The sequence below is a fragment of the Oncorhynchus mykiss genome, chromosome 10 (assembly GCF_013265735.2).
Source record: "Oncorhynchus mykiss isolate Arlee chromosome 10, USDA_OmykA_1.1, whole genome shotgun sequence".
NCBI lineage: Eukaryota > Metazoa > Chordata > Actinopteri > Salmoniformes > Salmonidae > Oncorhynchus > Oncorhynchus mykiss.
In genome coordinates this window covers 45,198,566-45,223,616 of record NC_048574.1, presented here as the reverse complement: position 1 = coordinate 45,223,616, position 25,051 = coordinate 45,198,566, and the positions used below count along the sequence as shown (strand labels likewise).

Below are 25,051 nucleotides of genomic sequence, written 5' to 3'. Positions count from 1 at the left end.
AGACTATTGCTTTTTTCTTATAGTGGATATTATGTTGAAGATCCGATGTTGTTTCAAAGGTACAAATTCAACATCTTTCATACAAGGTTTGTCTAAGTTGAAAATTGGTTACCGTGATGACATTATTCTGTGGTTGAAATGTTATCCTGAAAACAACAGATTCCACATCACAATACGCTGAAACAACGGTGATATAACCAGTTTGTGCCCAGTGGGCTGGGTGATGAGGTGATGTGCGTAAGAGCGTGACTGACCTGCTTTCCGTCCAGTGTGTAGATCCTCTTGACCACGCCGCTCTCCAGCTTGATGGCCTCTGTGATGTCGGTGAGCACCTGTTCGAAGGAGTGCGCGGTCTTCTTGTTGAGCAGCACGCGGACGGCCTTCCTCGGCTTCACGCCACTCCGCATCACCGTCACCAGCTTGGGCCGAACAAACTCCTTGCCCTCCCGGGCTTCGCCGGCCTGCTTACTGGCTAGGCTCTGCAGGTTCTTCTGGCTGGCCGAGGCCTTCACGTTCACAGACCAGTTGGGGTTGACGTTCTTCGTGTAGTCGACCTTCTTGTAGATGTTCTCGGACGCACAGACGTAGCTCTCTCCTGAGGAGAGGACAGAGAGAAGCATAAAACACTGTGAGGAACACAAAGTATTCGCCTTGTTTGACATCTCAAAACCTCAGTAGGTCCCCATTGGTTTCCAACTCCCTGAGGAAAGATTGGCTTCAATGTGAGACATCAATACTATTGGGAAACGTTGGGCTGTTATGACCTGTAGGATAATCAGCTCAGATATCACATAACGGCAGATCATATTCATGTATTTGGAGAAAATACCGACACATCCTTAATGTAAACTACATATACTATGCTACTATATCTGATACTAAAGGCATGGATACAACATAAACTTGTGAAGAGGATGGAAAAACAGCCTCATTCTCAAATACGGCAATCTAGCTCGACTGAATCTGATAGTGTGTCGACAAACTAGCAGTTATTTTCCCATTCATGTATAAATGGGCCAGTGACCTGTGCTTCCTCCCTGTCAATAATTGCTAGAGCATCTCCATTAACCTAATCCAAAGTGTGCTGACCCATGCACTGAACTCTTGCCCAATCATCAAACAGCAGGAGGAGACTGCTCCGTCAGAGATATGCCAGCCAGTGATGGAATATAGCAATCCAGAACACGGAGCAATCAAACAAAAGGACCCGGATGTACTCTTTCCCTCCCTCTTTTTTATCCCTCCTCCCTCTCTCTCTCTCTCTCTCTCACATACATACAATATTGCAATGCCATACCACTTCACTTCATCATACCACTCCTTCACCCTAGTTTAATACAGCGATGTGAAGAGGGTTTTATTATACCTGAAGCTAAAGTGCTGGGTGTCTTCATCATGTCCCTCTTTTAAACACAATAAGTCCATACTCACATTCTGGACTTCCTACTACACCACTCACACTCAACTACCTGCACTCTAGGGACACCTACACCAATGGTATTCAAACTTTTCTGCGGGAACTGCATTTTTTCTGCCAGAATTTGTGGGTACCCCATTTTTTCCCCAATCATTTCTCGCAACCCCATCCTTTCCTGCGGTGGTCCTCATATGAGAGCCAGCACACCTGTTCATTGAAATGCATTCCAGTTGACTACCTCATGAAGCTGGTTGACAGAATGCCAAGAGTGTGCAAAGCTGTCATCGAGGCAAAGGGTTGCTACTTTGAAGAATCTAAAATCTAAAATATATTTGGATTTGTTTAACACTTTTTTGGTTACTACATGATTCCATATGTGTTATTTCATAGTTTTGATGTCTTCACTTTTATTCTACAATGTAGAAAATAGTAAAAATAAAGAAAAACCCTTGTATCCAAACTTTTGACTGGTACTGTAAATATATACATATCTTTTTAAAATATATCTTCCTTTAACCCTACCACCCCTCCCCTAATTGGAGTAAACTAATGAACAACAACAACTAGGCTTCTACTTCCAGCTTATACATACTATGTACATTTTACAGACACAGTATATTTTACATGAGTTATATTTTGTTTGTTTTTAGTCCTGTCCTATTACAATTAAGTACCTTAGTAACCACGTTTCCATCCACATTTTTTATGCGAGTAAAGTCATACCTTATAAAAAAAAATCACTACGACTCAGGAAACCATGCAGTTTGAATTAAGATACAGACTAAATAAATGATGGTGAACTCCACAGGGTGGTGAAAGTGCAAGGTGATGAGCTTGATGCTCCTTTCCAATAAATGTCGAGGGTCTTATTCAAGTGACATGATGATCGATGCTTGGTTGACCGTTCGGACAAATGAAAATATTCTCATTATGTAGACTAGCCTACCGCAGAGCCTACCTGCACTGCATCTGTGAGCTGTTGGCTAGAGAGCACGGGTCAAGACCAGATTAGACACATTTTCTATTTAAATCAACAGTTTTAGTGACAAAACTATCGGTAGAGTTGAAAATGCGATGGAAACAAATTGAACGTTCAATTTTCATTCGGTACATGGAAACTGAAGCGAAAAAGTACATTTTGTGTGCACTATGATTTTTATTTGCAATGCCAGTTTGGTGGAAACATTTTCTTTATGCAGATTTTGGACTATTCACATTGGAAATCTGTCGCCAATTGGATGAAAACCTAGCTACTGTGATTATTTTTTGTGAAAATTGTCAAAAAGGGGGAATACATTTGATTCTTAGCACATTGAAACTTCTCAAGCAAGAGAAGTCCTTTGCTAGGACTGTCTGGGAGTGGTCTGACTGGGGAAGGGTGAACTGAAAACTACTGTAGCGGTTATTGGCAGAGGTTTTGGAACTCTCTTTCTGGAGTTTTGGCCTGCCTTGTGACATCACCAAGCGATCAATTAGTTAATAATTGATGATGTCACAAGGCAGGCTAAAACTCAATAATTGGTCGCCTGGTGATGTCACAAGGCAGGCTAAAATTCAATAATTGGTCGCCTGGTGATGTCACAAAGCAGGCCAAAACTCCATAATTGGTCGACTGTGACCTGTAGGTAGTGTTCCGTAGGAGGAGAGTGTAATGGGACCTGTCACTGTGGCTCAGCGGTTTGGTTACTCCAGGCCAGCTACAGTATAGTCTTCTCTATAGACCAGTGGTTACTTGGCCTATCCACAGGGGGTACTTGAGAAGACTCATAAGACCATCCTTCTGCTAAAATGCGCATGGGGGGGGGGGGGGGGGGTGTAAATCAGGGGTATTCCTGGGCAGTTCCTGGTGGTACAGTAACCGAAAAACATTGGGAGCCACCGCTTTAGACCACTGACAGGATAACGCCTATACCGCCCTGCAGTTCAGAGACTCGGGGATAAACATTTTATATACATAGAGACTAGGTAAGTAAAAGGGACTGAAAATGAGAGTGTAATGTTTACAGGTAGGGGAGAGGAGAGGCAGGACAGTCAGTGGATAAACTGATGATCCCTGTCCCTGAGAGAGGAAGCGATGCAGAGAAAAGACAGACGGAATCTGCAAACAGGAGCAACAGCTGGGAGACAAACCTCATCAGTAATGTGAGGCTGGTGATGAGAGATAGCTAGGGGACAGAGCAGCAATGACACACCAGAGGACAGGGCAAACAGCAGAGCAGTGTTACCAGGGGATCCGACGACGGGTAGAAACTATATACATTTTTTTTTTTTTTTTTACAGATGTAGAATCTTAATTTGAGCCAGTTTGCTACAGCAGGAAAATAATCCTGCAGCAACAGGAAATGTGATTATTATGATTATTATGTGTATTTTTAAAACCTTGAATACACTACGAGTTTGCATTTCGTGCTGTGTGGGACAATTCCCAGCAACAAAAGAGTGATCAAATGAACAACCCACATCTGTAAGAACATTTGAAATAGAGTCACATCACAGTGGACTGCCTGCAACCACTCAAACAAAGTAACTCGCTGCGACGAGGACTTTTGGGGTCCTGGGGTCCACATGCATACAACGCGGTCTGCATACTCTGACGTCTCACATAAGTGCACACCTTAAATCAGGTCACAGACCGTTTAGGCCTAGGGCCCCTAGACTTAGCGAGTGTAGCAATACCAGTAGGTTAGCTAGCTGGTTTTGTAACACAGGTAGTGTAACATAACTCTATCCAAATACTGAAATACGACAAAAAACGAAGCTTTTCGTCACTTAGAAAATCAGTGGGGCTTCTGCTTCCACAGAGTCGGCCCACAACTCTCCCAGATCTGCCTGTGTGGGTGGGTGTATGTGCACAGGCATCTCCATTCTCCATGGTTGACAGGGCTACTCGTTATACTCACTGCATTTCTCCCAGACAGCACACGGTGAAGGCAAAGCCAGTGCTGTCACTGAGACAGGATCATGTATATCCTACTGTATGGCAGGCACATCCCTGGAGAACTCATAAAGGAATGTAAGATGTTCCCCTCCCCCCACCGAAAAGAAGGGGACTTTGGCTAAGCACGTGAATGAGTTGAGTCTAAAATGAACGCCGTCTAGCCGGAATACTAATCTGAATTTCTGCTAGACGTCTGTGTCTTCTTCCCACCTGCGCTGCTAAAAAAAAAAAAATGACACGTGTCATGAGATCCAACGTACTCTTAAGTATATTTATGCAGATGTTTTTCCAATGGAAACTGAATAAATTAGGCTCGCGCTTGTGAGAGAGAACCCTGCGTCTGAAACGGTGGCTGTCCTGTGTAGTGGTGCATCGAGACAGCAGAGACAGCCCTTTAAAGAGCGTTATGACAGCACCTACCTAGAGGGCACTCCTTACGCACACAGCTCTCTTCCATCGGATCATACAGATTCAGTAGAAGGACGGGGGACAACTACCTCCTACAATACATTTACATCGGAGTTACTATTATGGCTGAGCAAATCTACACTGTAGGCATACTGCCCAGCAACAGTGTAAATGGCAGTGCTCGACTCTTCCACCCAGGTAAGCGGGTCCTGATTTCACCTAAGGACAAGAGTCAGCCAGTCCCACTAAGCCTTCTGCCTGGGTGGACTGGCAGCTTGGGCTGAGCTCTTAATGACTCTTTACGGTAGAGTACAGTAAGGACTAGTAAGGTGGTGTGGCAGCTGGCTCAGGCTAATACTGTATCATGTATCGTGTAAGCCTTCCTCAGCTGCCTGGGCTGCTTTCCCTACATGCACTGCACTGTGTAAGTGACCTAAATGAGAAAGAGGAGCAGCCAGCCACACCTCCTCCACCCTTTCCCCATCTCTCTGTCTGTTTTTCATAACACCCTCCGTCTTTCTTTTTCGAATAAAACATTCTCAACGTCAATTCTCCACCAATCGTTCCTTCATTTCCATTTCCCCAGACAGTCAGACAGTCTCTCAGGGAGATCCAGGGGACATCCATCGGCTAAGGGCTCCCTCCCTGTGCCACAGCAGCACCATACAAAGGGCAGTGGGGATAATACAGTGCAGAGGAGTTTCTATTTAACCTTCATTTAACGAGTCAGTTAAAGAACAAATTCGTATTTTCAATGACGGCCTAGGAACAGTGGGTTAACGGCCTTGTTCAGGGGCAGAACGACAGATTTTGTACCTCGTCGGCTCGGGGATTCGATCCTGCGACTTTTCAACACTCTAAACACTAGGCTACCTGCCGCCCCTTGTTCGTTATCTCCCGAAAGAGGAAGAGCAGCAAGGTGAACTGCCCTCCTCTCGCCACCCCACGTTCATACATACATACAACTCGCTCTCTTGCAGAAACACACACACACACACACACACAAGCAAACCATCTCACTCACTCTCCCTGCTGTGACATACCTTGTCTCCTCTGGCCCGCCGGGGCCACCCCACACACACAGTACACAAACACCCCCAAGTCACACCCGGAAGCCCCCCCCCCCCCCCTCTCATTCCTAAGCAGCTCAAATGGAAGAGATGATCACCTCATTTTGATCAAATTAAGCCAGGGTTTATGTCTTTGTATAATTTGCATAATCCCAGCCTCATTTCACCCCCCCCTCCAAGCCCCTTTCCTAGAAAAAAAAAAACAACCTCTAGGGCTTCCAAGCTTTTTGGAAAATAATTCTGCCAATTCTGTTCCTATTCATTCCCGTCATAAAAGAGACGAGCAGAAAGATTAGAAGACAGAAGGGTTGATGTGTCAGAGAGGAAGAAAGGAGGAAGTGAGGGCATCAAGGGGAGGGGAAGTGAACAGCACAATTAGCCAGGGGTGTTGAGTGTAATTGAAAAACTCTGCCTCCGGGGCAGATGGCGTTCAGGGAGAGACTTAAACAGCACTGGCAGAGGACACTGAATTCCCAGGTCACACGTGTCGAGAGGACAAGCCATTGCGTAAGATTACAGGGTTCTCCTACTCTGAGGAGTGTGGTCTCAAGGTAAGGAACCCAAAGGTAGAGAAAATCCACTGACAAGGTCGACATAGAACAGAATCATTCACTACTCATTTATTTTTCATGGTCCTACCCTCATTGGTTTATAACTTGTCCTCGCTTTTACTGTATCTTCCTCTGTGGTTGTACTCCAAACATGCAGACTCTCTTTCTTTTCCTCAAATCATCCCTTTTAATGACCGTAGAGCCTTTCCCAGCAGGCAAACGCCCAATCTGGCAGCATAACATCAGCTGAAACGTTTCATAACGCTAAGTAGCAGTAACATCTATTTCTATTCTATTAATGGGCCACAATATGATCCATTTCCCCTGGAAGGCAGCAACATTACACAGAGCTAGGAGGGAGGCCTCCTGTTTCCCTCTCCCTGTACAGAGAACCAGCTGGGGAGGGAGGCCTCCTGTTTCCCTCTCCCTGTACAGGGAACCAGCTGGGGAGGGAGGCCTCTTGTTTCCCTCTCCCTGTACAGGGAACCAGCTGGGAAGGGAGGCCTCCTGTTTCCCTCTCCCTGTACAGGGAACCAGCTGGGGAGGGAGGCCACTTGTTTCCCTCTCCCTGTACAGGGAACCAGCTGGGGAGGGAGGCCTCCTGTTTCCCTCTCCCTGTACAGGGAACCAGCTGGGGAGGGAGGCCTCCTGTTTCCCTCTCCCTGTACAGGGAACCAGCTGGGGAGGGAGGCCTCCTGTTTCCCTCTCCCTGTACAGGGAACCAGCTGGGGAGGGAGGCCTCCTGTTTCCCTCTCAATGTACAGGGAACCAGCTGGGGAGGGAGGCCTCCTGTTTCCCTCTCTCTGTACAGGGAACCAGCTGGGGAGTGAGGCCTCCTGTTTCCCTCTCCCTGTACAGGGAACCAGCTGGGGAGGGAGGCCTCCTGTTTCCCTCTCCCTGTACAGGGAACCAGCTGGGGAGGGAGGCCTCCTGCTTCCCTCTCCCTGTACAGGGAACCAGCTGGGAGGGAGGCCTCCTGTTTCCCTCTCCCTGTACAGGGAACCAGCTGGGGAGGGAGGCCTCCTGTTTCCCTCTCCCTGTACAGGGAACCAGCTGGGGAGGGAGGCCTCTTGTTTCCCTCTCCCTGTACAGGGAACCAGCTGGGGAGGGAGGCCTCCTGTTTCCCTCTCCCTGTACAGGGAACCAGCTGGGGCGGGAGGCCTCCTGTTTCCCTCTCCCTGTACAGAGAACCAGCTGGGGAGGGAAGCCTCCTGTTTCCCTCTCCCTGTACAGGGAACCAGCTGGGGAGGGAGGCCTCCTGTTTCCCTCTCCCTGTACAGAGAACCAGCTGGGGAGGGAAGCCTCCTGTTTCCCTCTCCCTGTACAGAGAACCAGCTGGGGGGGAAGCCTCCTGTTTCCCTCTCCCTGTACAGGGAACCAGCTGGGGGGGCTCTGCTCCACCTACCGGTCAGTCTCCCCAGACTATGTATCACTTAATTCCCGGCAGAGCCTGTTTCATATACAGTTACAGAACCCCTCAAAAACAAGGAATAATGTACTGCTGCTGTACTCCTGCTGTTGAGGGGATATTAATATGACACAGTAAGAGAACCAGCAGCCTTCATGATATCCTGCTTCAGCCACAGGGAGATTGCGGATCTGACTGGAAGACTCCCCTGTGGATAAGTCTGCAGAGTCTGAGACTCAGTGCTCAGATCAAAGGTGGAGGAGTCCCCGTAATGAGGGGAGGAGACGTTACATCAAGCCAAGGAAACGGGCAGAGACCCACGTCTGTCTGCTCCTCAAACAGAATGATGCCTGAGCTCCAGCTTCCAGGGGGATGGGTGGCTCCAACAGGCTCCATTTAGGAACCGTTTTCCAATTCCTGGCTGCCAAGCCCTCTCACTGCTGTAAAGGCTCTAGTCTACACTTCCGTTGGGGAGAATTCCACGTGTACATGCCACCGAGATGCCATGCATATCAATGACAATTGTATCCACCCTACTGACAATGAGGATGGTGACGATAAAGGACGAGGGTGATCAGGTTGACAGTAAAATGCATCATTATCCTACTCCATTAGCCTTCAGAGAGACCCGGGGATACAGTAAAATGCATCATTATCCTACTCCATTAGCCTTCATAAAGACCCGGGGATACAGTAAAATGCATCATTATCCTACTCCATTAGCCTTCAGAGAGACCCGGGGATACAGAAAAATGTATCATTATCCTACTCCATTAGCCTTCAGAGAGACCCGGGGATACAGTAAAATGCATCATTATCCTACTCCATTAGCCTTCAGAGAGACCCGGGGATACAGTTGAATGCATAATTATCCTACTCCATTAGCCTTCAGAGAGACCCGGGGATACAGTAAAATGCATCATTATCCTACTCCATTAGCCTTCAGAAAAACCTGGGGATACAGTAAAATGCATCATTATCCTACTCCATTAGCCTTCAGAGAGACCCGGGGATACAGTAAAATGCATCATTATCCTACTCCATTAGCCTTCAGAGAGACCCGGGGATACAGTAAAATGCATCATTATCCTACTCCATTAGCCTTCAGAGAGACCCGGGGATACAGTAAAATGCATCATTATCCTACTCCATTAGCCTTCAGAGAGACCCGGGGATACAGTAAAATGCATCATTATCCTACTCCATTAGCCTTCAGAGAGACCCGGGGATACAGTAAAATGCATCATTATCCTACTCCATTAGCCTTCAGAGAGACCCGGGGATACAGTAAAGCAGTCATAACAGTGGCACACGCTTGAAAACAAAGGTGCTATCTAGAACCTAAAATGGTTATTCGGCTGTCCGCATAAGAGAACCCTTTGAAGAACCCATTTCACTTCCAGGTCGAACCCTTTTGGTTCCAGGTAGAAGCCTTTTGGGTTCCATGTAGGACCCTGTTCACAGAGGGTTCTACATGGGACAGCCGAAGAACTCTTTTTGGAACCCGTTTTCCCCAGAAGAGAGTAGTAAAGTGTTACGCCAACATAGAAGTATTCTAGCACAACCACAGCTCCACATGTTAGGAGAGTCCACCTAGCTGATGTTCTGATGCTGTGATAGGTCTGCTCCAGACATACTGAGACCACTGCTCTGTGGCTCCTGGGGCGCTGAGTGAATCCCTGGTATGAATTATTGAGGCTAAACAGCATGACTGTCGTGACTGCTCGGCTGCTCACTAACTACCGGCATTTAGCAGAGTGGCAGAGTCTCTGGAGGACACTGTGTAAACTAGCCTAGCATACTGTCCCCACGGCTCCATCCCACAGTAAACGGATTATCGTATGTAATATATATTGCGATTACAGCCGATTACAGATTACAGCTCGACCGGCCAGACAGTCTCTTAATCTCATAGCAGAAGACGATCTTTCCAGCGTTACAGGCGATGGCACACTCGGCTGGTGATCTCCATCAGGCTACTGCTGTGTAACCTTTCACCATCACATTAACAGACCGTAGAATGATAAGGTTCACTCACAGAGGGAAACTAAGCACAAAAAAAGAGGACTACGAGGAGTCTAAACATGTAATAACACTGAACTATGATGACCCCCCCATTCCCTACCTACCACCCAGCCCCCCTGTGAGCTCACCTTCCTCCAGCTCGTCCATGACCCACCCCCTGTTCCCTACCTACCACCCAGGCCCCCTGTGAGCTCACCTTCCTCCAGCTCGTCCATGACCCCCCCCCATTCCTTACCTACCACTCAGCCCCCCTGTGAGCTCACCTTCCTCCAGCTCGTCCATGACCGCCCTCCATTCCCTACCTACCACCCAGCCCCCTGTGAGCTCACCTTCCTCCAGCTCGTCCATGACCCCCCCACCCCCCATTCCCTACCTACCACCCAGCCCCCCTGTGAGCTCACCTTCCTCCAGCTCGTCCATGACCCACCCCACCCCCCATTCCCTACCTACCACCCAGCTCCCCTGTGAGCTCACCTTCCTCCAGCTCGTCCATGACCCCCCCCACCCCCATTCCCTACCTACCACCCAGCCCCCCTGTGTGCTCACCTTCCTCCAGCTCGTCCATGACCCCACCCCACCCCCCATTCCCTACCTACCACCCAGCCCCCCTGTGAGCTCACCTTCCTCCAGCTCGTCCATGACCCCCCCCATTCCCTACCTACCACCCAGCCCCCCTGTGAGCTCACCTTCCTCCAGCTCGTCCATGACCCCCCCTACCTACCACCCAGCCCCCCTGTGAGCTCACCTTCCTCCAGCTCGTCCATGACCCCCCCTACCTACCACCCAGCCCCCCTGTGAGCTCACCTTCCTCCAGCTCGTCCATGGTGGTGATCTTGCGCGTTCCGTCGATGGAGAAGATGAAGCGGACCCCCTGGGGAAGGTTGATGTGATCGGAGAGGGAGCGCGTCAGGTCGGCCAAGAGGGCGTCGAAGGTGCGGAAGCGTTCCACGGCCACGGCGTACACAATGCCCTTGAAGTAGCGGTCTCCGTTGCGGTAGAACCGCACCTTCTTGGCCTTCTTCTCGTTGGTGAGAGCCTGCAGGGTGCGCGTGCGGTAGAAGCTGCAGTGGGCGCTGTGGGTGGGGCTGGGCAGCCCGTTCATGCGCCCGCCCCGCGGGTTACGGGGCTTGTCTCGCTCGTCGAAATGGCCAAAGTCCAGCTCCATGGCAACAGAGGTCCGGGAGGGTCCGTGGTAGACGGGTGCTGAAGGTGGAGAGCTCTGGGGAGTCTAGCATTGAGAGGAATAAAACGTTATAACGACGTTAAATACAGGACACAAAAGGTGAATTGGTAAATATATTTCCATGGATGAACTCATAGACTCTCAATGACGGAATACCAAAGTGGGAAATAAATCCCTGAACATTCCACCATCTAGCCACTGTGAAATTCCCTTGCAGTGGGTATCACTTTCCATCTCTATCCCTCTCATACAATAGTGCACCGTGCACCACGGGCGTGTTGGGGTTCACATGCAGTAAACCCAGCCAGCCCTCCCCCCGTCCCTCCAGAGGGTGTCTGGTTTCTGCAGGATGAAGAGAGGCCGGGCCAGCCCAATCAATTACAGCCCTCACTATCGATTAGCCCACCCCCCTTACAAACACACACAGAGGTGTGTTAACCTCCCGCCCCTCGTGTACGTGTGTGTGTGCGTGCGCGCGCGCATGCGTGTGTGTGAAGCAACTGGAGAACGTTCTGCCATGGAGCTGAGACAGAGACACAAGCCTCATTTGGGAAGTTTCCGAGTTGAACAGGGCATCAATATTTCATGTCCAGTGAACAGAATCACTCTGCAGTAATACTCAGTAGCACATGCCCTGACAACCCTTTAGTGACCCTAAAACTAAGGCCATTAGCTTCTGAACATACATATCATTATGGACTAAACATCTACATCAGTTGTACACGTCTTATGTAGAGCTAGAGCTGCCAGACAAGGCTGCCAGTGTCCTGGCCTACATTCAGCCCGGGCCCTTGGGAGATGGGAACGGAAGCGTGGCTAGCAAGAGGATCTTATTAAGAAGCCCCAGTGGATGGGTGATATTTTGGTGAAAAGGTCTCTCATCGGAGTGAGCTGCGGTGCGTGGTCTGACCAGGATGTTTTCACAGGAAACGAGACAACTTTTCCTCGGGGCTCCAGGAAACGTGCATAAGTGTGATTCTGGTCTCTGTTCTTTGCCTTACTACGGCCGTCGAAGGCAGTCAAATTTGATTGGTCACGTACACATATTTAGCGGATGTTTCCCGCGGGCGTAGAGCTAAACGCCTGTGTTCCTAGCTCCAACAGCGCAGTCGTATCTGTCAGTGACGTGGTATCTACAAGTGATTCACAACAATACAGCCACGGTGTCATGCTAATGCTTTGCGGCGTGCTTTTTTTTTTGGGGGGGGGGGGATTTTGCCGTATATCTTACAAAAAAATGTGTTTCACCTCATGGGTCTTTTTAAAGACAGATATGGCAGAAATATGCCCGGGAGTATCCCGGATTGGTGGATCATCCCAGTCTGAGATATGAGCAGGCAGACTGGGGAGGATATGTAGCTACTGTAGCATTCTCATCAACCACCTCCGCACCGTCATGCTAAGGGTTCTTGGACAAGAGAGCTGAGCTGAACGTTTGGAGCGTTAGTCACTGATGTAAAGTAGATGGTGTCCCAGTCTTCTCTGTGGTGCTGAGCACCAAGTGCGAGGGCGTATTCACACTTTTCAACGGTTACTCATCCTCTACACCACAGGGTAAAGGTACAGGCGTCACACACCCACAAGTTGCGTGATCCAATGTGCAACTGAAGCCGGTCTAAAAATAACTGCAAGAGAGAACAGTACTAAGGGAGGTTTTTGTTTTTGGTTATCGGTAGATAGGATAACTAGTGTAAAGGCATGAGCAGGTCTCTTTCAGGGTCTCGACTCTCTGTTACAATCTGCAGTGCATATAAAGCATTCGGTTAGACGCTGCGAGGGGTAGAGAGCACAGCAAGCAGTGCCAGAACTCTTCACTAACATCTGCTCTTTTTAAACACAAACAGACCTTTTTATTCCCTCTGCAAAAAGACAGAAGAAAAGAATGCATGATGGGAGGAGCTAGCTGGCTGGCTGGCTGGCTGGCTGACTGGCTGGCTGACTGGCTGGCTGACTGACTGGCTGGTTGGCTAGCCAGAGAAGTGTCTGCTGCTACCCAGTTTGGACTGGAACTTTGCAATAGGCAGTTTGAATAATGAGGAGATCAGCCACTGAATGGGCATAGAGCACCCATTACTGTGCCACTCTGAATGGGCAGAGAGCACCCATTACTGTGCCACTCTGAATGGGCAGAGACCACCCATTACTGTGCCACTCTGAATGGGCAGAGAGCACCCATTACTGTGCCACTCTGAATGGGCAGAGACCACACATTGCTGTGCCACTCTGAATGGGCATAGACCACCCATTACTGTGCCACTCTGAATGGGAAGAGAGCACCCATTACTGTGCCACTCTGAATGGGCATAGAGCACCCATTACTGTGCCACTCTGAATGGGCAGAGAGCACCCATTACTGTGCCACTCTGAATGGGCAGAGACCACCCATTACTGTGCCACTCTGAATGGGCAGAGACCAACCATGATTGTGCCACTCTGAATGGGCATAGAGCACCCATTACTGTGCCACTCTGAATGGGCAGAGACCACCCATTACTGTGCCACTCTGAATGGGCAGAGAGCACCCATTACTGTGCCACTCTGAATGGGCAGAGACCACCCATTACTGTGCCACTCTGAATGGGCAGAGACCACCCATTATTGGGCCACTCTGAATGGGCATAGAGCACCCATTACTGTGCCACTCTGAATGGGCAGAGACCACCCATTACTGTGCCACTCTGAATGGGCAGAGAGCACCCATTACTGTGCCACTCTGAATGGGCAGAGAGCACCCATTACTGTGCCACTCTGAATGGGCAGAGACCACCCATTACTGTGCCACTCTGAATGGGCAGAGAGCACCCATTACTGTGCCACTCTGAATGGGCAGAGACCACCCATTACTGTGCCACTCTGAATGGGCAGAGAGCACCCATTACTGTGCCACTCTGAATGGGCAGAGAGCACCCATTACTGTGCCACTCTGAATGGGCAGAGAGTACCCATTACTGTGCCACTCTGAATGGGCAGAGAGCACCCATTACTGTGCCACTCTGAATGGGCACCCAGCAGCCACCCTCTCTGCCATGTTCACATCTCACCCCAGTCATGAGTCTCTCCGCCGTGGGAGGAAAGAAGGCATCGGGAAGGTCATCGGTGCCACGCCCTACCCTGGATCATGCTGGGAGTCCTGCCCTGGTCAGACTGGCAGTTTGTCTGTTCGCTCCAATAAAACCTTTCCATGGCGGGCATTCATGAGTGGAACGAGCGTTTCGGTGAAAACTAGCCGACTGCAGAGCAGACAAAGAAACACGTCAGAGTCGTTCTACTCCAGCGGGGCAGGTTGCGTCGAAACAGCGACACACAAAACCCCCTTTCTAATGAATCTCATTAGCCATCTCTGTGTGATATAATCAAAATGAATAGAATTCCTCTGTAGGAGATGGAAAATGTGTGGTTATGACGACCACACAGTAGAGCTTGATGGTAGCTGCTGCATGACAGAACAAAGACTCACTGCAATACTATAGCAGTATACACGTGGTCTGGCACAGCCACAAACACAAACGCAGACACAGACAAAAAATACTAACACAGACATACACACAGACACAAACGCAGACACAAACGCAGACACACACAAAAAATACAAACACAGATATACACACAGACACAAACGCAGACACAAACGCAGACACAGACAGAAAATACAAAACACAGATATACACACAGACACAAACACAAACGCAGACACAGACAAAAAAATACAAAACACAGATACACACACAGACACAAATGCAGGCACAGACGAAAAATACAAACACAGATATACACACAGACACAAACGCAGACACAAATGCAGGCACAGACGAAAAATACAAAACACAGATACACACACAGACACAAATGCAGACACAGACAAAAAATACAAAACACAGATACACACACAGACACAAATGCAGACACAGACGAAAAATACAAAACACAGATACACACACAGACACAAATGCAGACACAGACGAAAAATACAAAACACAGATACACACACACAGACACAAACGCAGACAAAAAATACAAAACACAGATACACACACAGACACAAATGCAGACACAGACAAAAAATACAAAACACAGATACACACACAGACACAAACGCAGACAAAAAATACAAAACACAGATACACACACAGACACAAATGCAGACACAGACAAAAAATACAAAACACAGATACACACACAGACACAAACGCAGACAAAAAATACAAAACACAGATACACACACAGACACAAACGCAGACAAAAAATACAAAACACAGATATACACACAGACACAAACGCAGACACAAATGCAGGCACAGACGAAAAATACAAAACACAGATACACACACAGACACAAATGCAGACACAGACAAAAAATACAAAACACAGATACACACACAGACACAAATGCAGACACAGACGAAAAATACAAAACACAGATACACACACACAGACACAAACGCAGACAAAAAATACAAAACACAGATACACACACAGACACAAATGCAGACACAGACAAAAAATACAAAACACAGATACACACACAGACACAAACGCAGACAAAAAATACAAAACACAGATACACACACAGACACAAATGCAGACACAGACGAAAAAATACAAACACAGATACACACACAGACACAAACGCAGACACAGACACAGCAGCCATACTGTACTGTACATGACCTATGAATGAGGTTAGCTGCAGCGGGATGAACCTCATCCACACCTGCCTAGAATGTGCTGATACCCAAGTCTGGGCTGTCTGGCTGTATTTGTATCAGGCTTACATCTTCTCTGTAAAGACACGCAGCAGATAACAGGAAGTAGTGGCTTTGTTTTTAACAATACAAGTTACCAGGTATGAGATTTCTTTCTATTTCAACATCTTCTATCAAAATACAGTAACTATCAGGTACAACAGAATCCCCACTCTAGGGACAATATGGGTGTCCTGGGATACACTGTGTCACCCAATAGGCTATTGTGCTCTGTCTAGCTCCAGGCCTTGTCCTACACAACGCTATGATGCAATTTCCTACATCTTTCAACCATCGTCAATAGCCCCTCACACTCAGTTGCCCAAAATGGCCTCTTCTAAACAATGCTGATCAATAATCACTTGTCAATAATCCTATCCGCTTTCAGGCCCCTCGTTCACAAACAAAGCATTTGTCAATATCGCCCCCCAGTCTGAGTCACAGGATACGGGCCAGTAGGGTGTTGTGTTGAAGTGGGCAGGAGGTGTGGCGGCTACAGGAGGCAGGAGCAGGTGATGTATGATAAACAGCAGTCATCTTTGACAACCTGACCTCCTCCCCACAGCCCACTGAGCCCCGTCCTCTGGAGCCCCCACCGAGACCACATCCCCTTCCTGGAGTGGACACAACAGAACAGATGCCAGAGGGAACAAGACACATAACAGCACCCCCCCCCCCCCCCCCCCCATCTACACCACATCCCCCTGCCTGATGACATCCCAGGAGAAGCCCTTTTCATGTGACCTTAACTCATCCCATCTAAAAAAAATATATATTGTTCCTGTTGTGAGGCCCCTGGGGCACTTCTATATCCTGTCGAGAATGAGATTTGTCTGCTAAATTCTTAATGCAGTATTAGTATAAGAACGAGGCTGGAGGTGCTGCTCTCTGGAGAAATGTAGCAGAAGCAGGCCTGTGTTTAAGAATAGGGTTAGAGGAGCAGAATCACAACTGATTCACTGGTGACTAACTGACACCCTTCCAGAGCTGCTGTGGTGGCCTGCTTCACTCAGGTACAACGAACTCCACAAACGGATTCTTCAGACTATTGTTTGTGAACACTGATTGATATGTAGACGATCGACGATTCGGTAATTCGCTGATACAGACTGAGTCTTGGATGAAACGCGTAACGGTGTCCCATTCTAACGTGGCACCTATAGTGCACCTCAGTGCACCATGTGGTGGAATCAACTTTTAAACAGCACACACACCCTGTGTCCTAGTTATATTTAGCTGGACAATTATTGGATTTCTCGGGGTTAGAACTGGGGTTGTCGGTTTGATTATTGGTGGGACTGAAATCCCCTATCTAAAAAAAAAAAAAACAGCCACCTGACAGTAGCAAAGTATCTGCCCCTATTCACCATGCCCCTACCCAACCCAGTTTCCAGTATGTACAAAAACACAGACCCACACCTGGGGAGGGAGATGATGTTAGTGTATATCTGACCACTGATCAACCCAGGAGTTGGCACACGTTGTTATGTCAACACATTCAGTCCACCTTGGTCATCATTGTGTAGACTAGAAGCTGCTCCCTGTGACTTCTAAAGCTCGGATCTGTGCCAGGGGGACGGACGGATGGACGGACAGACAGACAGACAGACAAGAGTCCAGGCCTTGAAGCAGATTTACCAATTAAAGCCTGGCCACTTCCTGCCAAATCCACACCTAGTGGCTGTGACCAGTGACCACATCTCGATAAGCTCAGACAAAGACAAAGACATGCAGGCAGCCTAACCCCTCAACATCTCCACACCTCTATCACCCAACTCTCTCCACATACAATTAGCTGAGCTGCTGGGTAATGGCAACCCCATTTAGACTCCATGGTTTAACAGGGACACGTTAACCCGTTTCTGCGTAAACAGTGATTGTGTGAGACTGCCAACGCCCCAATGGCAAAGGCCATGAAACTCACTGCTTTTAATGGTGAAATACTGATTGTGATTTATATGTCCTCCTCCCCTAATCCCTCAATAGCCCCGAAACACATATGTGCCCTTCATGGAGATAAACAGAGGACCACATTGTCCCCACCCAGGGATGTGGCTGGGACCACCCCTCCCCCGCCCACCCTCGACCTGCAGAGCACGGCGTCTGACTGGGGTTTTATGACAGCCAGGCCTTGGGATGCATGGGATGGGGATTGGGGTGGGACCGAGGGAGGGACCAGAGTAGGATGGGTTATGGGCAGTGGTACTCCTCCTGACAGACAAGTGCTTGGCTCCCAGTCCAGCTGCTCCCATAATGGACCGAGAGGTAAATCACTGACCCTCTCCTCATGACGTCACTGGAGACAGTCCATCGTCTCACAGAGACACCCCCATTACTTTCACTACTATTACTACTGTAGTACTACTATATCACTGCTACTACTACTGTAGTACTACTCTATCACTACTACTACTGATATAGTACTACTCTATCACTACTACTACTGTAGTACTACTATATCACTACAACTACTACTGTAGTACTACTCTATCACCACTACTACTGATGTAGTACTACCCTATCACTACTACTACTGATATAGTACTACTCTATCACTACTACTACTGTAGTACTACTACTATATCACTACTACTACTACTGTAGTACTACTCTATCACCACTACGACTGATGTAGTACTACCCTATCACTACTACAACTGCTGTAATACTATATCACTACTACTACTGATGTAGTACTACTATATCACTACTACTAGTGATGTAGTACTACTCTATCACTACTACTACTGTAGTACTACTCTATCACTACTACTACTGTAGTACTACTCTATCACTACTACTACTACTACTGTAGCACTACACTATCACTACTACTACTGATGTAATACTACTCTATCACTACTACTACTACTGTAGCACTACACTATCACTACTACTACTGATGTAATACTACTCTATCACTACTACTACTGATGTAGTGCTATTCTATCACTACTACTACTGCTGCAATACTACTATATCACTACTACTACTGTAGTACTACTCTATCACTACTACTACTACTTTAGCAATTCTATATCACTACTACTACCGATGTAGTACTATTCTATCACTACTACTACTGCTGTAATACTACTCTATCAATACTACTACTACTATAGTACTACTCTATCACTACTACTACCTTGGTACTACTCAATCACTACTACTAGTGATGTAGTACTACTCTATCACTACTACTACTGTAGTACTACTCTATCACCACTACTAGTGATGTAGTACTACTCTATCACTACTACTACTGCTGTAGTAATACTATATCACTACTACTGTAGTACTACTATATCACTACTACTACTGCTGTAGTACTACTCTATCAATACTACTACTGCTGTAGTACTACTCTATCACTACTACTACTACTGTAGTACTACTCTATCACTACTACTACTGCTGTAATACTACTCTATCACTACTACTACTACTATAGTACTACTCTATCACTACTACTACATTGGTACTACTCTATCACTACTACTAGTGATGTAGTACTACTCTATCACTACTACTACCATAGTACTACTCTATCACTACTACTGCTGTAGTACTACTATATCACTACTATGACTACTGTAGTACTACTCTATCACTACTACTACTGATGTAGTACTACTCTATCACTACTACTACTACTACTATAGTACTCTATGACTACTACCACTATAGTACTACTCTATCACTACTACTACTGTAGTACTATTATATCACTACTACTGCTGTAGTACTACTCTATCACTACTACTACTGATGTAGTACAAATCAATCACACCTACTAGTGATGTAGTACTAGTCTATCACTACTACTGTAGTACTACTCTATCCCTACTACTACTACTACTATAGTACTACTCTATCACTACTACTACTGCTGTAATAATACTCTATCACTACTACTACTACTACTGTAGTACTACTACTCTATCACTACTTCTACTACTGTAGTGCTACTCTATCACTACTAATACCGTAGTAATACTATATCACTACTACTACTGCTGTAGTAATACTATATCACTACTACTACTGCTGTAGTACTATATCACTACTACTACTGCTGAAGTACTACTATATCACTACTACTACTACTACTTTAGTATTAATCAATCACTACTACTGCTGATGTAGTACTACTCTATCACTACTACTACGACTACTCTATTACTACTCTATCACTACTACTACTGTAATACTATTATATCACTACTACTACTGATGTAGTACTACTCTATCTCTACTACTACTGATGTAGTACAACTCAATCACACCTACTAGTGATGTAGTACTACTCTATCACTACTACTACTAATACAGTACTACTCTATCACTACTACTACTACTGTACTACTCTATCACTACTACTACTACTGCTGTAATAATACTATATCACTACTACTACTACTGTATTACTACTCTATCACTACTACTACTGTTATAGTACTACTCTATCACTACTACTACTACTGTAGTACTACTACTCTATCACTACTTCTACTACTGTAGTACTACTCTATCACTACTACTACCGTAGTAATACTATATCACTACTACTGCTGTAGTAATACTATATCACTACTACTACTGCTGTAGTACTATATCACTACTACTACTGCTGAAGTACTACTATATCACAACTACTACTACTACTTTGGTACTACTCTATCACTACTACTACGGATGTAGTACTACTCTATCACTACATCTACTACTGTAGTACTACTCTATCACTACTACTACTGTAGTACTACTCTATCACTACTACTACAACTGTAGTACTACTCTAACACTACTACTGCTGCTGTAGTACTACTATATCACTACTACTACTACTGTAGTACTACTCTATCACTACTACTACTACTACTGTAGTACTACTCTATCACCACTACTACTACTGATATAGTACTACTCTATCACTACTACTACTGTAGTACTACTACTCTATCACTACTTCTACTACTGTAGTACTACTCTATCACTACTACTACCATAGTAATAATATATCACTACTACTACTGCTGTAGTAATACTATATCACTACTACTACTGCTGTAGTAATACTATATCACTACTACTACTGCTGTAGAACTATATCACTACTGCTACTGCTGAAGTACTACTATATCACTACTACTACTGCTGTAGTAATACTGTATCACTACTACTACTGCTGTAGTACTATATCACTACTACTACTGCTGAAGTACTACTATATCACTACTACTACTGCTGTAGTAATACTATATCACTACTACTACTGCTGTAGTACTATATTACTACTACTACTACTGCTGAAGTACTACTATATCACTACTACTACTGCTGAAGTAATACTGTATCACTACTACTAGTGCTGTAGTACTACTCTATCACTACTACTACTGTAGTAATACTATATCACTACTACTTCAGCTGTAGTAATACTGTATCATTACTACTAGTGCTGTAATACTATATCACTACTACTACTGCTGAAGTACTACTATATCACTACTACTACTGCTGTAGTAATACTATATCACTACTACTACTGCTGTAGTACTATATCACTACTACTACTGCTGAAGTACTACTATATCACTACTACTACTGCTGTAGTAATACTATATCACTACTACTACTGCTGTAGTACTATTCTATCACTACTACTACTGTAGTAATACTATATCACTACTACTACTGCTGTAGTAATACTGTATCACTACTACTAGTGCTGTAGTACTACTCTATCACTACTACTACTGTAGTAATACTATATCACTACTACTACTGCTGTAGTAATACTGTATCACTACTACTACTGCTGTAGTACTATATCACTACTACTACTGCTGAATTACTACTATATCACTACTACTACTGCTGTAGTAATACTATATCACTACTACTACTGTTGTAGTACTATATCACTACTACTACTGCTGAAGTACTACTATATCACTACTACTGCTGTAGTAGTACTATATCACTACTACTACTGCTGTAGTACTGTATCACTACTACTAGTGCTGTAGTACTACTCTATCACTACTACTACTGTAGTAATACTATATCACTACCACTTCTGCTGTAGTACTACTATATAATTACTACTACTGATGTAGTACTACTCTATCACTACTACTACTGCTGTAGTAATACTATATCACTACTACTACTACTACAGTAGTGCTAAACTACACTACTATTAGTAATACTGCATTCAAACATGAGCACACTAATATAATGTATCAATACTAGTGTTATTACTAGACTAATGACTCACCCCAGTGCATTCCCACCACCAGAGCAGAAATTACAGGAGTGGCCCCGAACTATTGAAATATTTAAATTGCCATCCCCATAATGTCCAGACCCCTACTCATTGGGCAACCCCAACAGTTAATGTCATTCAAACCCTAAATATATATATTTTTTATTAATGTGTCAAATAATACATGCTCTCACCAGGCGTACCTAACACAGGGCAGTGCGCACACTGAAGCAGATAGACAGCAAGGCTGTTATATTGTGTGATAGTGACATGTCTAACTGCACCACAGAGATGTGAGCCTGGGTCTGTGCCACCACCATTCCCACCACTACAGCCGCCCATAGAAAAAAAAACCTGATCATTCTACCTGCCCACCAGCGTTCTGTATCCTCATCACAGCTGATCTGTGTAACACTAAGCCAGTTTTAGCTGGTTTTAAGTCATATTCAAAAAAAGAAAAAAGTTTCTCTGTACTCCCTCTCTCATTTGTGTAACAAGAAACCCCATCAGTAGTGCCCATGATCTTAGAACAGTGCAGTGGTCGCAGTACCCTGCATACAGATGAGCTGTGTTAGTTGTGTACTAACGGGTACGCGCACACCTACAACCACCTGCTCAGCTAACTGCCTAAATAGCTTACAATTCGAACAATCCTCAGAAGTGTCCAATAATCAAAACAACAGATCAACACACCGTCAGAAACAGAAGTAAAATACCAAAATAATATTTTTTGGCCATTTAACTATGTTTAACCCAAATATATAGTATCCCACTAACGGTACTCACCCGCGCTGGAGTGTATGGAGCGAAGTGGGTGGGTGTGGATGCTGCAGGAAAGCGGCACGAGCTCTTTTTGCCTTTGTCTGCCTCGCTCTAGTCCATGAGCTGTGCATACCTGACCGGCTGCACTGCTGGGTCCTAAAGCCAACCGTTGCTGAATCCGCCCTAGCATGGCAATGGCACAGACCGGTATGTTAGGGTATTTCTCACAAAAGGATGACGTAAACCTTTTCAAAGCTGCAAAAATGTTTACTTTCGGACTATTACTGTGTCATGATTAATACTTGTTCTAATTCAGATATCCATGTAGGCTATAATGCTGCCTAATGAAATCATAAATACTCATCTGAAGAAAGAAAAACTGCATTTAATCCCTGTGTTTTGAGAAAATCATGCCTCCATTTCATTCCTCTATTTTACCACTTCTATTGTAAGGTAATGTGGCGCTGATAATCCCTAACAACAGATTGAACTGGGTGGGTGTTGCGCCTCTTTTCACACCATACATATTACAGCATATTTCCAGAGGCAGAAACAGCAGGATAATAAATTGATACATTTGCAGTTGAGTATGTGTGTGTGTGTGTGTGTGTGTGTGTGTGTGTGTGTGTGTGTGTGTGTGTGTGTGTGTGTGTGTGTGTGTGTGTGCGTGTGCGTGTGCGTGTGCGTGAGCTGGATTCAGAAGGTAAAAGCCCATTATGTGCACCACTGCCAGAGATAGAGGAGAGAGGATAGCTCTAAGAGCTGATGTCCTTCCAGATAAGAGACAAAGCAGGACTGCAGTCACCCACCCTCTGTATATGGGATGCATCTGCCGTGTGTATCAGGTGGAAGTGGAGGTGTCTATGAGCACCTGTGTTTGTATTAACTCGTCATGCAATCCAGTCTTGTGCGTAGTGAACTGAGACAAAGTCATCAGAGTGCATCTCTTTGAGACTAATCAGTAATGACTTTGTGATTCTGGGCCCCTATGGGGAGTATGGATAAAAGCCTAAACACCTCAATACATCTGTCCAATCTGCTTTCCTTCTGTGGAGTTTTTTTTTTTTTAGAAAAAAACAGGCCCTTTAAATCAAATCTGTGTCTTGGCCCAGTCAACAACACACACCATCACCCTGTGCTGACAGGGTATCAAATACACACCAACACCTCTTTATAAGGCTCCTGTCACCATCAATAACAATACAGCTCTCCATCAGATAAATGATCCATTGGACTCTGTCCAAGTGAGTCTCTATAGAATTTGATCTAGCGGATGTCACACTGAATTTACAGGCTGTACATGGCTATGTAAAATGTACCATAAAATAAGAGTATGGTGTAATGTAGTATTGATGTTAGTGGCATCCTCTGACATGGCAGTGCAGGCATAAAGTGTAGACAAAGTGCAACCCGGTCTCGGAGTGTTTCGTATCATTCTGTACGTAAATCTGAGACAAGCCATTTAGTTTGATACGTTACATTTTGTATGGTATGTATTTTATTTGTAGATGTCTATTTCCCATTTTGTATGATAGGTTACAAATTATAATTTGCATTATACATTACAATTTGGAAAACGTACACATTGGGTTAAGTTTAGAAGTTAAGTTCAAGGGTTAAGGTTAGGGTTTGGGCTAGAGGAAGGGTTAGCTTAAAGGGTTAAGGTTATGGTTAGGTGAAGGGTTAGCTAAAAGGGTTCGGGGAAGCGTCAGCTAAAAGGGTTAAGGTTAGAGTGAGGGGAAGCGTTAGCTAAAAGGGTTAAGGTTAGAGTGAGGGGAAGCGTTAGCTATCATGCTAAGTAGTTGCAAAGTAGCAAGTAGCTGAAAAGTTGCTAAAATGCTAAAGTTTTCAGTGATGAGTTTCAAAGTTGCAACCTACATCTCTAGAACGCTATTCCAGTGCACTTGATCCCTGCTTCTCCTATGACCCATCAACAGGCCAAAGTGTGTCAGGGAAGAAAACAATTGTGTCAGAGTAGAATGACAAAAAAAAGAACACAAAAACACCTACCCAGCCAGGTATGAAAACTGAAACAGTGGGTGGTGACTTCGGAGACCATGTGGACCGCTGGAGCAAAGTGAACGTTGATTTTCTCCATCTGTGAAACTATTTCAGTCGGATATGGGTTTCCAATATATTTCAAAGAAACTGCCACCAACAACCTTTTTCAGGAAATAGTTTCGAATTGATCCTGTAGTTCACAATAAGAAATGACCTGTGCCCATTTTCATACCACAGAAACCCCCAAGCTCTGTCTCTGTGACAAGAGAGAGCTA

General features: G+C 45.6%; 1 protein-coding gene across 2 annotated transcripts in view; it reads right to left on the bottom strand.

Annotated features, from left to right (window-relative positions):
- The window catches only part of LOC110534029 (neuronal migration protein doublecortin), a 76,287-nt gene extending 53,354 nt beyond the window's left edge, over positions 1 to 22,933 (bottom strand). For both annotated transcript variants that reach the window (XM_036990428.1, XM_036990429.1), the window contains exons 1-3: positions 22,800 to 22,933; positions 10,622 to 11,045; positions 255 to 595 (exon numbers count right to left, since the gene is read on the bottom strand). In XM_036990428.1, the coding sequence (XP_036846323.1) occupies positions 255 to 595; positions 10,622 to 10,982 (702 nt within the window). In that variant the 5' untranslated portion in view covers positions 10,983 to 11,045; positions 22,800 to 22,933. The remainder of the gene's footprint in view (positions 1 to 254; positions 596 to 10,621; positions 11,046 to 22,799) is intronic.
- Between the last annotated feature and the right edge of the window lie 2,118 nt (positions 22,934 to 25,051).